At 40.1% G+C, this 16,792-nt stretch overlaps 1 protein-coding gene across 10 annotated transcripts in view; it reads right to left on the bottom strand.

Moving 5' to 3' along the window:
* ADAM23 (ADAM metallopeptidase domain 23) overlaps positions 1–7,188 on the bottom strand; it is a 69,284-nt gene extending 62,096 nt beyond the window's left edge. For all 10 annotated transcript variants that reach the window (XR_008437854.1, XM_053982187.1, XM_053982183.1 and 7 more), the window contains exons 1-2: positions 6,940–7,188; positions 5,656–5,882 (exon numbers count right to left, since the gene is read on the bottom strand). Coding sequence is in view for 9 of the 10 variants with exons in the window: in XM_053982187.1 (XP_053838162.1) it covers positions 5,656–5,882; positions 6,940–7,093 (381 nt within the window). In the remaining variant the exon portion in view is untranslated. The remainder of the gene's footprint in view (positions 1–5,655; positions 5,883–6,939) is intronic.
* Positions 7,189–16,792: the final 9,604 nt, after the last annotated feature.

Consider the following 16,792-nt stretch of genomic DNA (forward strand, 5'->3'; position numbering starts at 1 on the left):
ATAAAAGTGGCTGTAACAGGAATCTCAGTTCTACTGATCTATGTCACAACTTGAATCCTTTCATTGTTTTCATTATCACATTTGGGCATCATTTGTTGATAATTCACTTTTTTCAGATTTTCAGGAAATTTACAATCATCATCCCCAAAAAATAAACTACTATATTGGTTTTACTTCACAGCAAAACTATGCCCAATGTAATAATGTGTTATCCCTTCAAAAATACTAAGTTCTGTCACAAGTCTTTAAACAAAAGTAACAGCCTTATTTAACTGACTAATGGTGGCTATGAGTCTTTTGCTATATTCCTGCAGATACAATCTCCAAAGCACAAGCTCATTGCTTTTAGAAATCTATTTTTTCATACAGTTCTGCTGACTAAAATAATGACCAAAAGCTACCTCTCTGAATTTAGGAGCTGAGCAAGGGGTTTTATCACTCTCATTATAGAAATAGAAATGTAAGTCAGATTTAGATGGATTTTACACCATCAAAACAGTTTTTTGCTCTAGACCTCAATTCTAATAATAGCCTAAGTTTTGTCATGAGTCAGTGTGACTTACTACATATTAGTTCATAATCCTGCTTTCAGCTTGTTGGCCTGTCCTCAGACCCCAAAACAACCTTCCACTACTCCCTGGAAATAAAGCATTTCATATTGAAACAGAATACATAAATGTCTCAGCAGCATGTGAAAACTGATGTTTAAAACATACAGCATTTCAGAAAACCTCCTGCTAATAATTTGTCTCTGGACTTTAACAATAGAGGAGTTACTTTTACACTTGAACCCCAAGCCTTGAAGACTGCTCTTTGAAAGAAAGGTTATGGGCATGTGAAAAAAAGACTGCCTCTGGAAACAATCCTGCTCTTGTGCATCTAAACCCCAGGGGCCAGAACTCACCATTCTCTCCCAGCATGGCAATACTTAGATACCCTTCTGTAGTAACACTGGCCTCCAAAGTCATATCTCTCTTGAGGAGTTGTTTGTAAGACTCTACAAAGTAGTGCATCCCTATCTTAGGCCACTTTCCTGCAGTACTCAGTTTCCCAAAAATGCTAGAAAACCTATACACTTAATTTATTTCTATTTTGGAACAAGGCATAGCAAGTACAAGCGTTGTGCTACCTAACACTTAGGAAATGAAACCTTTTATAGGTTATTGTGTGAAGCTCATGAAAGAACCCAGAAATACATTAAAAAAAATAATTTAAGAAGTTGTAGAAATAACATGACCTGCATTTCAGCTAAGAAACAAAGATCTAGATCTAGTTGAAGTTGGCATAAGGAAAATCTCCTACTCTGAGAAACCAAAGACAGGAAGACCAATTTCAATCCTCCTGTTAGTAACTACTGAAGACACAGAGTCAAGATAAGCCTTTTGCATTAATATAAATTCAATATAGAATAGAAAAAAATTCTAAATACATACAATATTCCATTTACAAGTAGAGCAAACTGAAGCTGCACCACGGAAAGATCAGGGAAAAAGAAAGAAAAGACAAAGCCATCTGAAATGCTACAAAGATTCTTCAACAATCTAATACATATAGGTCACATAGACTCCATTCATTATTTTGACCAGTTTTCATTACACGGGGATTAAAAATGAAAACACAGCCTAAAACAGGCAAGTAAAGGGAAGTCTAACTAGTGCATAGGATTTTTTTCTAGATTTTAGTAAGAATTCACATGATGCCACCTCTTAAGAGTTTACCAATTGTGATCTTTGGTCTTTTTGCAAAAAAAAACCTGCTTTTTTTTTTTTTTTTCAATACTGCTTCCTTTCAAATGGAATAGAGTTGTTTTCCTTCATCTTAAGGATGCTTTTCTGCTCAACTTTCATATGCTGCATACTAAAATTACATAGAGAACTAAGACAGCACTGTATCTCAACCTTTGAAGCAAGGCAACATAGCAAAAATTATTGCATCCACCTGGCAGAAGTATTTTCATTATGTAAATGACAAACAGCTGACCTGATCAGAAACACCTGGAGTTCCACCCCATGAAAAATAGATCAAAATAAATCAAACTTTTTGGGGGAAGGGGGAACATCTTCATAGTCAAAAGTACTCTTCCTTATTTTTTCCTCTTTAGGATCTGCAAAACAGTTTTTCTAACACCTCTCTCCTTCCCAAAATTACATTAACAGCTTATAATTATGCATGAAGAGATGGCTTCTTTACAGTTCCTGAAAACTTCTGATTCAGAAACTATCCAGCAGATACAGTCAGCCTCCATATGAATCCAGTTTGAGTTATTTTCCACTCAAAATTTGCTAAGGTTGCCCTAGGCTGTATTTCTCCAGCAATCCTATTATCTTCAAACACCTTGCATTGCAGTATTTTTTCCTTCTGCTGGCCACTGTAAGGACTTGCTCCTAGCCTTTTGTAACAAGTTGTGCCCCATGCAGTCTTCCTACTAGCTCCTAAAAATCTTGTGTATGTAGCCTGTGAAAATGAACCAAAGCAGTCATCTGGTTCAATAAAGAGATTAACAGTTCCTTCAAAATACTACCTCCACCTGCAGAAGCTTAAAAATACAGAACATAGGTGACTCAGACTTCTTCATCAATTTTAAGGATTCCTGTGAACTTCTTCAATGTGTTTTTATAAATAGATGCTCATTTTTGAGCATTTTGCACTAAAAATAACTTCAGAAGAACTCAAAACCAGCTAGCCTTAATTCAACTACGAGGAAACAGGTACAAAGAATTAAAGAGTTTTCAAGCATCAAATATTTAAAATCTGCTTTTTTAAGAGCACAAAGCTAAAATTAAGTATATGCTAGAACTCTGCCTCCTTGGAGATAGATCACTTTGTCAAAACTATAGTGGACATTTCTTTCTTTTAGCAGAGATAAAAAGCTTTTTCTAAGAAGAAGAAATCCAAGAGGGTCTTGATCACAAACACCTTCTCAATATGATGACATTTCACCAAAAGGGGATAGAGAGAATCAGTGCTAAGAAAGTAACTCATTATTTATGGGGTTTTTTATTCTCTCCTACACTGTTTTCTCTCCAGTGTTTAATTTCTACCAACATTTCATGAAGAACATTGAAAACCCTTACTTTTGGGACGTGATTTTTAAAAAATATTTTAAATAATTTTACATAATTATATTTCTCCAACTTCTCCAACCTCTTTCTTCCCACATGCACACCATTTGTTCTAGTCTCACCCTTTCCTTATAGTGACTCAGCATTTCTGAGGCATTCAGGCCTAATCCCACAAACTGGCCATATTACATTATTCTGACCACTATAGAGAAGTTCCACAGAAAGGAGTCTACTGAATATTATCAATAGTTAGGGACTGTTTCCACATCATATGCCTATAAATGGCATATTAAGGTTGACAAGAAAATACAGGTTAAAAGCTATAGTCCCAGTAAAAGAACAACAAAAGCATTTTGTCCTCAACATTTTCCACTCTATACATATATAAGGCCATCTTAACTTTTTGCACATGGTATTAAAAAAATCCTAAATACAGATGTCTTTCTTTACCTAACTACATTTTGGCTACTTCTCTTTATCACCAATGTAAGAGAAATCAAAATCTCACAGTAGGATTTATTCTCATATAGCATTTCTTTTAATTTTGGGGATGATAAAAGTATTGAAAAGAATCATCCCCCTAAGTCAAAACCAACCCCTGGGCATCTTTCACAGTCAATTGCATTGTTTTGTTTATGGGTTGTTGTTTGGGTTGTTTTCCTTTTACACCTTCCAGACTTCCCCCAGGCCCCAATTATTGCTCTACAGAAAAGATTATAGCAAATCTTAAACAGAAGAAAATAATAACAAATATTTTAGCTGTTGTAAAGTAGATGAAAGGGCAAAGAATTACTTCATGCAAGGAAAGGCACAAAATGCAAGTTGGGGGTGAAGGTGTCAGGTACAATGATCCGGAAGCAAGACATACAAAAATCCATCCAGACAATTAACATAATCAACTCTTTTCTCCAATTAAATATAAACAATAAATATAAAAGAATAGAAATTTCATGCCAGAAGAATGAAGAATGAAGTCATCATAATGTCACTCTCCATGAAAGCCCAGGACTGAGGAACCCTTCTGTGGGAAAAACTGCAGCATTAGCATTCCCTGTGCTTAAAAGGGACACAGTGAGTAGAAAGAAGATCCACTTTACACAACAGTCAGCAGCAAGCATGCCCAAGGAGATCAATACCAATTCTGTCAGCACTGATTTCTGCAGAACTTTACTCCAACATGTAGATACAAGGTAGGGCATAGGAAGGAACAGCAACCTTCTCGTGGGCAGTGCTGGGTAAGTGTAGAGATTGGTGGACATTGTCCCCAGTGGATTTCAAAAAAACCAACATACAGCAACATGGAGGAAGCATTATTCCCAAAAGCAGGTCTGCAAACACTTTTAAATCCCTTTCTTCCCAAGAGGGGAACAGCAAGACCTCAGTTTTTTAAGTGTATTTAAATGAGTGGAGTCACTTGAAAGAGTATTAGTTCTGAATGCAATGTTCTCTTAAGTAGCTCCAGTTTCCAGCAAACAAAAAGCTTTTCTGTGCCAACCATAACATAGTGGTGTATTGAGATGCATCCAAAGGCACACACCAGTATCCATGTTCAATAAGCTAGGAAGCAACCTTTCTTCCTATTAAAACATAAAAATTATACAGGTACCTCAACCTTTTTTTTCAAAGATTATTCAGTGCCCTCTTATTAATTTCACATCTGAAATGGCACATAATCAAATATAAAGACATATAACATGTATTAAATTCACTGTCTAAAATTTCAAGAGAAATGCTATTCAATAGGCAGGAACTCCATTATAGCTAAGTCCTCCAGTAATATCATATGTACTGCTTTGCTTTGTTGTTTCTTCCCTACCTCTTTATATTCAAACCATCTTTACCTTCACTTTACCTTTTACCCTGTAGGAAGAAATTAACCTTTTAAACAAAGATTTATAAAAATAGGATGAAATAAATTTAAAGGGTACTAAATGATATAGTTTAGACAGGTTTATTTCCTTACAACACTATTCCACAAAACCACAGTTTGTTCAATTCCATAGAATTTCAGGGGGGAAAAGAACCCAAACAACTTACTAGCTACATCCATACAAAATGGAATATTAGGTCTTGCCACTAAAAATGAAGAATGCAGGCACTGTTTGACAAAAAATATTAACATTAACAGTGTTCTTCACTGGCCATACAGTGGCAGGAAATGAATGCAGCATTGGCAGTGCATGGAACACTCAAAGCTAAGTAACTCATGCTGCAAGTTTAGGATTCCAAAGAAGCTCCCTATGCAGATACTTTTGCAGTCTAGAGCTATTTTGGAAGAAACATTTTGTTGATAGTGGTGTACCAAAAGTGAAGACACCAGAATCTGCGCTGATTAGTCAACTCAACTTCACCTAATTCTCATTTGTTTTATCTACAGTTCAGTTTCTGAACCATTCTAAAATTCAAAATGATTATATTTAAGTTAACACAAGGGAAATTACATTCTTGTTTAATTACATGTGCTCCCTTAATTCCTAAAAATTGTAGTAGGGACCACCAATAAGTCTTGAATATCTACAGATCAAAACAAACACAGTTTCACATCACATATCACTGTTTTGAAAATTCTGCAGATGAGCCTCTTTTACCCTACCTTGTCATGTTTCTGCTGGTGCCTTGCCCTGGTATCCAGGATATGGTAAGGGGTCTCAGAGTCTCTGTTGATGTAATAGATTAGTCTTGAAGGCAGTGTGATTTCTTTCTCGATTGCATTGCTGTAGCTGTTATTTTTACTGTTACTGCTGTTACTCTGTTGAAATGTACTCTCTTCATCTACCAGTACTTCCTCTGTACCGCTTGCTGTTTCATTCCAGTGCAGGCCTGGGGGAAGAAAGATATCCCAGCCATAAATTCCATGGCAGAATGCATTTATTTCCATGAAAAAGCTACATATTTGCTTGCAGTTTTCTAACATTTTACTAATCACTCAAGCAAACAAAAAGCTTACTCATTGAGCTAGATTTTATTCATTTTTCACACATAAAATGGTTTCAGAAAGAACATTATTTATTTAATTGCATTAATCTACATTTTCATATGCAGTCATAGACTATAAATATTTTAATACCTCTCCATCTTCAGGAAGAAAAAAACCTCAATGCATATGTAGTTATCCCCTACCCCCTCATGCATAGCTAAATTCTTTCACCAAAAAAAAAAAATCTACAAAAAGCTAAGAATACTCCCAGTGTTGCTAACATACACTGAATTCAGAGTCCATGTGCACTGAATGCTAAACTTCCTATTATGTAAAGGAAATTGATTTCTACTTCTTTTAACTTTGACAAGAGCCCTTTTCCGCAGTAGCAGCCTTTGAAAAGAAATCCTGTATCTTTCTTCATTAAAATTTCAAGACAGTCAATCAACGCGATGTAACAACATAACAATATTACAAGGTAACGGCAATGTACCAACAATAATAACACGATGCACAAACAGACTGCATTCAGAGCATTCTACATGTCACCTATATGCAAGCAAGAGCAAATAAGCAACAGAGTACACACGAAAATCCGACCCCAAACAGACAAAGTAGCGGATCGCCGTCTACATGCACCGTGACACATACAAAGACCACCGGAGCTTTTTGTGTCGCATCCCTCGCGGGCGTTTTTCCACGCACAGCATCCCTACCCAACACATTGCAGCACCGGCACCGCACGTACCCCTCTTCTGTCTAAGCAAGCAAGCCAAGGAAATCTTCACTGAGCCCCGGCTTTACACACGCTGACACAGACACGTACACAAATCTGGGAGCGGGAAGGAAGGAAGGAATGGTTGAAGGGAAATGGATGTTGCCGGGGTTTATCGCGGAGGACGGCGACCGAGGGGCCGCAGACACCACAGGCACACGCACCCGCACCCCCGCCATACCCACCGGCGGCCGCTGCGGCCGCGCGGGCCCGGGGGCAGGAGGAGCCATGGAGGAGCAGGAGCAGCGAGACGAAGCGGCCGAGGAGCGGCAGGAGCGCGGGACGGCGGCGGTCGCCGCAGCCAGACTGCCGCAGGGAGTTGCTGCCGGGCGGCTTCATGGCTCATAGCGCCCCGGGGCGTGGGGGGGCAGCGCGGCACAGCCCTCACGGCCGGCGGGCTGTGCCCGGGGGTCGCGGGCGGAGCGGCGCGGGCGGGTCCCCGCAGCAGCGCCGCCCGTCCGGCTCCTGCCGCCGCCGTGAGGGACACAGCGGCACCTCAGCGCGGGGGCGGGCGGGTCCCCGCAGCGGCACCGCCCGTGCGGCTCCTGCCGCCGCCGTGAGGGACACGCCGGCACCGCCTCGACACCTCAGCGCGAGGGCGGGCGGCGGCGCGCGCACCTTCCGCGCCCGCCCCCGGCCGCGCGGCCCCGCGCACGCGCGCTCGGGGCGGGCCAGGCGGGCGGCGGCCGCTGTCCGATGTGCTGCCCGCGGGCACCGGCGGGACGCGGCTCCCCCGCGCCCCTCGGACGCGCCCCGTCTGTCGCGGGGGCCGCTCGCTGTGCAGCCGAGAGCGAGGTGCTGCCTGCGGGCGGGGTGACCGCCGCCAGCTGCGCTCAGAGCTGCTCCGGGCCGGCGTCCCGCGGCCGCTGCGGGGCGCGGCCGAACGGACTGAGGCGGCAGCTGGGAGCGGGTGCGCGACTGTCCGCGGCGTAGCGCACAGACCTCTCCCCTGACGTGGGCACAGCTGCAAACAGCTGGGTTTAGGAACTGTTTTAAAGAACTTTCAAGCAGGGTGAAATTGCTTTGAAATCCATCAGCCCTGAGCGAAGTTGGGAAGAGTCTCCGGAGACACTGAACAGCAGCAGGGGCAGCTTGTTCTCCTGAGAGCAGGGGCAAGCCGGTCTTCGCGCCCCGGGCAGATCTGCAAGTTGGGGCATTTCAGAGCTGGCGTCCCCAGCTACTGCAGAGGGGTGCATAAGCAGCCCCTGCTCCAAGTGTTGTGCGGAGCTTCAGGCTTCCCCCATTCCTCCCTCCCAACGCCTCCAGCTAACAGCTCTGTTCCTTGCATCCCCCCGGCGTTCTCTTTGGTCCCTGGACCCCGCTCATCCTTACTGCAGCTAACCCCTGCAATGAAGGGGGGTGCAGGCGAGAACCAAATGCCACAAAAAAAAAAAAAAAAAAAAAAGGTGCACAGATATTACAAAGAAAATAGATGTGTGTACAATAAACCAAGGGGAGGTCTGCAGGGAGGTTCATGGTCATATTCTGACCTGGTGTAAATCCACTCTGTGGTGCTGCGTTCAGCAGCAGACAGTCTGGACCACAAACACAAGGACTGGTGCATTTCTGTGCAGTGAATAGTATCTCTCATAGTTCCAGTCCAGCAAGCCTGGGGTGAACCACCATCATGAAGAATAGTTGCAGAGATAAAAATAACTTCAAAGAGATATGAGAAGATGAATCTGCTGTTTTGTATTCATACTGTGACTTCAGGAGTCAGACAACCTGAGTTCAGAGACAAGTTTAAATATGGATTTCTTAGCAAACATTTTTCCCAGCAGACTTCTAATACCCAAGAACAGATATGCTTTATTTTGGTGCAAGTCTTGCTACTGAGGAAATAAAGATTTTTTTTCTTTTTTTTTTCTTTTTTTTTTGGTCTGGATATTGCTTTTTATTTGTCAGTTTACGCCTTCTAAGCTGAGTCTGCATACCACATGGATTTCCAGAAAGATAGGTTTCACATAATTTTCTCTACATTCCAGCCTGACTTCATTATCATTGTTAATTCAGAAAGTATAAGCAGTTTTACAGATCATTACCATGCAGACTACTTTATAACAGTAGTATTATTAGTTTTTAAAACAATTAAATCTGAATTCTCATGCTAGTTAAATAGATGCTGGAAACTCAAAATCTAGGTGTGTAGCAGCAAACACTTTGAAAATACAGATCCATGGTATTGCCAGGGGTAAAAATAAAATATATATATATAATGTGCCTTAGGATTTCACTGTTGTCTAGGTCTAATAAGAAAGCTATACCAGTCTTCTACATAAAATGGTCTTCCTTAATCTCACATTTCCAGGCATTTTCCATGCAGCCGACGCAGCCCAGCTGTTCCTCATCATTAGTTATCACTAGAATATTTCAAGCAACAGCAGTTCATGTTTCTACCCATAAACATATAAACAGAACAAAGGATCAGTTATGTCAGTGCATTCAAATCTAAAATAAATACAATTTTTAAAAACATTTTTACTAGCAAAGAGAAAAAGAGTAGAATAACCATGCAATTGAAAAAAAAAAATCCAGAAACTTTCACCACACACAAGAAACAAGTCTAGTAACAATGAATGCTGGAAACACCTGCTCTCTGAAACTATTAGGTCCTGAATTTGCTGGCCAGATTTTGAGGGTAGAAAATTATTTCTAAAATTTTTTTTTTTTTTTTGTACAAAGGTGGTCTAGGGCAAAGATTTTCTGAAGTTCTTTTAACTCATGTACAAGCCTCCAGCAGAAGTAATCACCTGAAGAACCATCTAAAGCATGCATGCTTACTCTCCAAAGCCCTGATGGACATCTAACTCAAGCTGTGCCTCATAAACTTGCTAGAAACCTTCAGATGGTCATATGCAGTTCACAGAGCATAAGCAGCTCAAGATGAATGTCCTACTACGAATGACAGCTGCTTTTTGTTGGTTTGTTTTTTGATTTTTTTTTTTAACTTGCTTTCAACTTTGAAAGACACTACAAAATAATCCCAGATATATTGCACTGCAGATGTCTGAAAACAATGTACCAGAAGCATGGATTATTGTAGCATCTGTATCCAGTGAAAGAAATTGAAACATCTAAGTCAGAAGCACACAGGAAACAGTTGACAGCTGTAATTTCAAGACTGGCTGGGGAGCAAATTTGTACCATGCAAAGTATACACATACTTTCCATCAGGGTGTTAAATAGACTTTACATCACAACTTCAGATGATTGCCCAGAGCTCTCCAATTCCTTCCTCCTTTTTCAGGGTGGGGGGCAGCGAGCACACAGGATGAAATTTTGTAGTGCCACAATTCAAATAAAAAAGGCTTCAGATGCAAAACTGCTGATTATAATCTTGGCTGTTCATATTGATACTCAGGTGGAATGTGTTGGTCCTCACTCTGTTAACCCAGCCATAAAGATAACAAACTTCAACACAATCAAATGTCTTTTCTGATGTCACCTGAAAGAAGTCACCATATCACTTGTCCTGGGAAAATCTCTATGTAAAATATGGGTTTAAAGAATTTGTTCCTTACAAAGCATAAATAATACTGATCTTTCTGAGTGATCACAATAAGATAGTATCTTACTAGAAAATAAAAATAATTTCTAGATTTCAACAGTAGTTTCTAATCTAATATTTATTCCAAGAATCCAAGTAACAAGTCTTGTAACAAATCAGCAAGTGGGATATTCCTGGATATTCCCCACAGAGAAAAACTGGTTTTCATTTTAACAGAAAGAAGAATATTTCTGTTGCAGACGGAATATGAGACAAGTTCAGGAGATGAAAACATGGGTGACTGATTTATCAAAAAGTCTTTGCAAGGATGCCATAAGAACAAATCAAATTTACAACAATGATGATCATTAAAGAGGAGTAAAGCACTAGCATGGTCTGTCTCTTCAGCAATAACAGGTGATTCCAGCTGGGCAGCTCCATACTGACCCTGGCCAATGAAAGGTATAAAAGCCAGGGAGTGCAGGCAGCACAAACAGCATGGCACAAGCAGCTATTGCTGAACTCTGCCCCCAGAGAAAGGCAGTAGTCAAGTCTGATTCTGATTTACTGACATTACTGCAGCACTAGCAGGCTCAGCTAGGGCCCTGCTGTGCTCTGTGCTGTACACACAGGATAAAATTACAGACCCTTGTTAAGAGAAATTACCTTTTTATTTGCAATAGCAGATAGCCCAGCCAATGCTGTAAATAACAGAAGAAATCTAACAGCTCTAGGAGGGGTACCAAGCATGCTGCAAGTCTAAAAAGTGGTAATTACCTGGGGGAGTTTGAACAATAGAACCTCATTAGCTGGGTAAGTAATGCACACAACCTGTAATCTTCATGCAAAAGAGGGTGGTAGCCATTCTCTATTTCTCAACAGGGGGTTAACAGTGAAGACAAAGCTGTACTGAAACTTCATGCCACCCATATTTCCTTACTTTGTATCATGTGCAATGTAAGTATGGATAATTTATACTGAGAAGAAACCTGGTAATTGCAATGAACAATGCATTGCATTAGCTTAACTGGTTTTAACCATTCATATTTGAATACTCACCAATTCTCCATGTTCAGCTATTCTTAAAGAGCTCCTCAGTCAGTAGAGTGAAAGAGAATATTGCTGTCAGAATTTTTTGTAATTATATGACCATCTCTTGCTACACATCCCACCACCTAACAGTGCAGCAGCAACACAGCATTCAGTCAGAAAAATCAGTACTTTTCATTTCTTCTGTTTATTTTAGCCTCTTTAAATACTTTTCAGTAACTGAGGGGGCAGGGAAGCATTAAGTGATACAGTAATGTGAGAAACATATAAGACAGATTCAGGAATCAGAGCACTGACTCTAGATTGTTCAGAAGCAGACATCACTTTCCAAACCGTAGATCTAACAGAAATGGGTTTCTATTACCCTTCACTTTTCCATCTTTTTTCAACCTCATACACTTTAGAGGAAGAGCTGTCTCCTGCTACTTCACGATTCAACAGAGCCCTGTTGAACAGTTTTCCCATCTATGTACAGTAGTGGAACTATGTACAATATTGGACACAACACTATTTTAAACACATTAATACTATAGAATAAAATACAGTAAAAAACATAACTTTTCCCTCAGAACTGTCACTCATTTATTGAGATCTCTGTGCACATCTTCATTAACAACTCTGCTCACCAGTGGTACTGCACAAGTGAACTCTTTAGTGAGTACTGTATGTTCCAGCACTCCAGGGTAGAATATACACAGTAATTAAGATATACTTGCCAGCCCTCTCCCCTTAACACTCTGAAATGTTAAGGTCAAGTGAAGAAAGTAAAACCATAAAAGAATATCTCTTACCACTGTTCAGCAGGGCAGGAGAGGGAACACAGCCATGCTGCTAATAGCAAATGGGTCAGAGGGTTTAGTAATTGCAGTTCAAATTGCATCCAGGTGAAAATTGAAATCAATCATTTAATTCTGGATGCAGGAAAAGTGATTTTGAATAAATGTGCCAGACTAATTTCAGAATTAATTCACTGTGTCCTCCTGTATAATTAACTAAGCCTTCATAGCCAAAGGATTTTACAAGCTGTTTAGTAGGATTCCTCAGCAGCATTTAAGCAACTGCATGTAAGAAATTGTACACAAGACACCGCAGTGAGAGTTTACGCCATCAATGGAAATATTCTCATACTAAAAACTCCAATTATTCACCATATTGTCCAAATTATTAATGAGAGAGAGAGCAGCAGCAGCAGAAACATGCTGGTCAATGAGGCTACCTAGAACACGTTTGTCAACTGTTCTGATACAGATATACTTAGCAAGTAAAACATATGCCACCAGCAGGGAAAAAAAAAGGCTGCTCTTCTAATAAGCAACCACTTCTAACTCTGGCTGTGACAGCAGCCTGCTCCTTGCTAGCTTGTTTCACTCTTGTGAGGTAAAATGTAAAAATAGTGTCAAGAAAGTAAGATGGGGTGGTAGGGGAAATCTTACTTAGATACATATTTGATTTATATGTCCTTAAAAAAAAATACATAGAGTCTACATCCCAAGCACTTGCCACAGCTGATCAAACATTTCCAAGTGGTAGGTTCTAAAAAAGCTAGATTGCAGCTATTCCAGTGCAGCTTTGGAAAGGGGAGGGATGATGTCATCACTCATTCCCTGACACACTTGCGCAGGGAAGTAGGGGACTGCAAGGGATTTCTGAAATTGTCAAGTGCAGCCCCCGGCTATACCACTGCACAGTTCATTCCATACATTGCCTTCAAGAGTAACTGGGGAGTTTGTCCTTCTACTACCATTGAAAGGCTGTTTCAGAAGCTCATGGTTAGAATCACTAAGCAAATCCTCTTCCTTCCCAGACTAAATTCATTCATGCCCAGCAGAAACCCATTTTTTCTTGTGCCCCCCTTTTGTTCCTGAGGCAACACTAGCACTAATAGCTCATTCCCTCTACTGGCAGAAAGAACCAGGCTCTCAATGCTTACAGCATGTAAGCCCAAGTGACAGGTGAAAATTTCATGAGACTGAAGTTGAAAATATCTTTTAGCACAGAGAGGCCCCAAAGAGTAAAGGCTGCATTAGCCTAAGAAGCAGAAGGTATATGGCTATGCCAGTACAACACATGCCTGAGCTACTAAACCTCACTGGGAAAAGGAACTTACTATCTATAGCTGCTACTTCTCGGAAGATGGTTCACTGGGTGTGGACACACAGAATTTCAAGGTGTTACAGTTGCTTTTCTAATGTTCACCCCAAAATAGAAATATTCTTCCTTCAATAATTGGCAGGTGTTGAGGTACTGCTCAGGTACACAGTCTTGCATTCAAGAGAGACACCTGTGCTGCTGCTGCTGCTGCTGTCATCACTGCTGTCATACTATGCTGTAAAAGGTAGGTAAAAATGCTGAGAAGTGGCAATGTTCATCACATGAGGAAAATCTTGGTGTTTCCAAAAAATGCAGCTCTATGAAACAGGCAGAAAAAAAACCAGAAACCGTTATATACGATTATGGATCCTGACTTTTCTTCATAGACAAATTTGGACCACTTTCCCTGCTCTTTCCCTAATTAGGCATAGAGATGAATCAGACATGAAACACGCTACCCTAAAAGATTCTTATGTGATGCTGTATCTAGGCTTTGGCACTGATTCCCCTAAAGAGCCTAAAACATTTAACCATCATTTCTCTAGAGAAATGGTCTGAATTTTTAAGAAAAATCAGTGCAAAGTATTATCAAATTGTTGCACTAAAGCCTTAGGGTGTCCCCAACACATATGAGTTCCTAAAATACATTTTTTATCCCAAAAATACCTTGCAATATTGGACATGGATCACAGATTGGTGTGTTACGATCCCCACACCAAAGATCTTCTAAACTGAATTCCTTATAAGTTTTATATACAACCAAAGAAAGCCCTCTTTCAGCTTCTCCCTGCCAGTCATTCTGGATCTGTGGATTCCCTAATCTTAGAGGTTAGTCAGAGATTTGGTCATTCTAATGACCCATCTCTCAAAAAGAAAGCATCAACATAGTTGTTTTGTAACACTGCATCGAAATTATGCACAGATCCCAGTGAATGTTTTGCATCATTTCTGCTATTAATCTCCTGCTTCCTAAGAAAGCTCGAATAAATTTTCAATCTCTCAAAGCACAGAAAGGATCACAACCCAACAATATTTTACTGCTTTACCAGACTCAAGCTGCTGGTGCCATAATGCAGCAGATAATTCAGGGGCTTATGTCTTCTGCTTTGTCATCTTTGTACAAATCCAAATAAGATCCAAAAAGTCTTTCCCCAGTGGAGTATGCACCCCTGAGGCTTCATGTTAATTTGCTGGACAAAAATCTCAGCCACAAATCTTTAGAGCACAAAAAATCCAAAGTCCTCACAACCATGAAAGAGGGTACTCCTCTTTCACACCCACAGGAGCCACACACAGCCCTCCCGTGTGGATTGTCATGTCAAGAACCCACACCTGGGGGATGTGAAATTATGTCCTTTACCCCGCTGCTTTCATTTTTCCTTTCACCCACATGAACTCACACTTAGTCACCCTTCAAAGATCTTATTATTTCTCTATAAGCATATGTTCCCCATGGTTTTCTGGAATTGCTTATCCCACTAGTTAACCACAAGTTTAAACACACATTATTATTTGTTGTTACTATGGAAATGTAGCATGATTTTTAAGACATCCTTGGAAATTAAAGCAGCACTATTTTATCCTGCACTGAGTATCTTTGTAGCATACAAGACTGAAAAAGAGCTACTTTTCCTATACGCCCCACTACCAAGAACAGGTTTATTATTCAAAACCTATAACTCAAAACCAACTGTTTCTATTATTACTTATAAAACAGCTTCTTATGAGGAATTAATTAATTTGCTTTTCTGTCTTAAATTCCATCTATATCTTATAGACTAAGAAATATATCTTATGACTAAGAAATGCTCCAACATCAACCACCTTTCAGTTTCTCATCTCTTCATCCCATTTTTTACATGTGGACACCAGAAGCCCCACAAATAAAGAAAGTTGCTTCTTTTCTCAAGTTTGTTGCCTTGAGAAACCAAAGGCTTCAATGTACAATGATGCCAGAACAATTTCTTGGTGCAGATGAGCACCAGGGGCATGGTACAGCTGTCTGTGCACACAGGTGCCAGCTACTGCTTGAACACAAGCATCACCAAAAGCAGTCCATACCCATAATTCAGGTTTAGTTGCACCATCTCCAGCATCACTGTTAAAGAATTTCACATAAAGAAAACCATAAGAATGCATTAACTTGCAGCAGAAAATGTTTGCTTACTGCAAGCAACTCCAGAAAATTAGTTGTTCTTATAACTTGTAGCTGAAAAGGACTAGTTTGCTGATAATCAAAGCATTGCAAGCATCAAGTACCTAAACAAGAACCAAAATTTTTAAAAAATCCCACTGCTGACGAAATTAGATTTCAGACCAAATAGTATTCCCATATCAAATCCATACACAAAACTTGGATCATAGGGTTGCAAATTAAAGTATTTACTCAGAGAAATTTGAATTATCCTTAATTTTTATTACAGTTCTCATGTGCTGATACTGCATGTGGAGCTTGGATTGCAAAAGAATTTCTTAAATAAATAAACTAATATGCTTCAGCTGGCAGAGCTTGGTGGATTGGAGCATTAAACAGCAGGGGAACATGCCCAAAGGTACAAAGCAGATTAACTACACAGTCTAAAGGACAGTCTGACCTCTGCTGGCCAAAGGCATTTCAAGGCCCTTCTCATTGGATAGTGTTTTCCTGCCTGTTTCTGCATTTTTCTAAAACATTATTTTAGCCCCATCCCAAAATTTATGGTGCTCTCCAATGTAGTTGCATAATCCATGAAACCTCCATTTACCAAAGAGCACAAAATATCTCTTTTTGCTCATTCTGCTTATGGATAAATCGACTTTTCTTGTAGAAGAGAAAACTGCTTTGAAACAGCCTTTACCATCCATTGATTAGGCTCTGTTTAAGCAATACAACAGTATATCACAACATTATACCACTTACAAACTCCAAGAGGGAAATAAGAGTAGGTGAATCACTGTAATAAAATAATAAAACAATTCCTAGATCAAAACCAATGTGATCAGAATTATAGTATTTCTTTTGCCTTATTTTGCTAAGTAACAATCACAAGAAACCCATGCAATTCTAGTTCTGCTTCAGGAAGTCTGGCCTCTCAATAGTTCAATTCAAAATGTCAGCCTGTTTTATGCTAACTAAAGAATGACCTTATTTTCTTGAGCCTAACTCTTTTAAACCTGACTTTACCAATCTGCGCTGCAGCCCAGCACCCAGACCAGTGTAAGAGAGCACAGGTTACCTCCTAGGAAGTACCACGCCTGAAACCTCCCTCTCTCTGGTTTTCAAGTGAATTTAGTTATTTCTATTTTGAGAACAGCCCTTACAGATATGGGCATATGGTAACAGCCCTCAGTCTGGGCTTAGATGAGATACAAATAGTCTTCCAGTAACATTTAAATGCAGGTTTCTGGAATCCTTTTTGGTTACAGACAAA

The sequence above is a fragment of the Vidua macroura genome, chromosome 7 (genome assembly GCF_024509145.1).
Source record: "Vidua macroura isolate BioBank_ID:100142 chromosome 7, ASM2450914v1, whole genome shotgun sequence".
Classification (NCBI taxonomy): domain Eukaryota; kingdom Metazoa; phylum Chordata; class Aves; order Passeriformes; family Viduidae; genus Vidua; species Vidua macroura.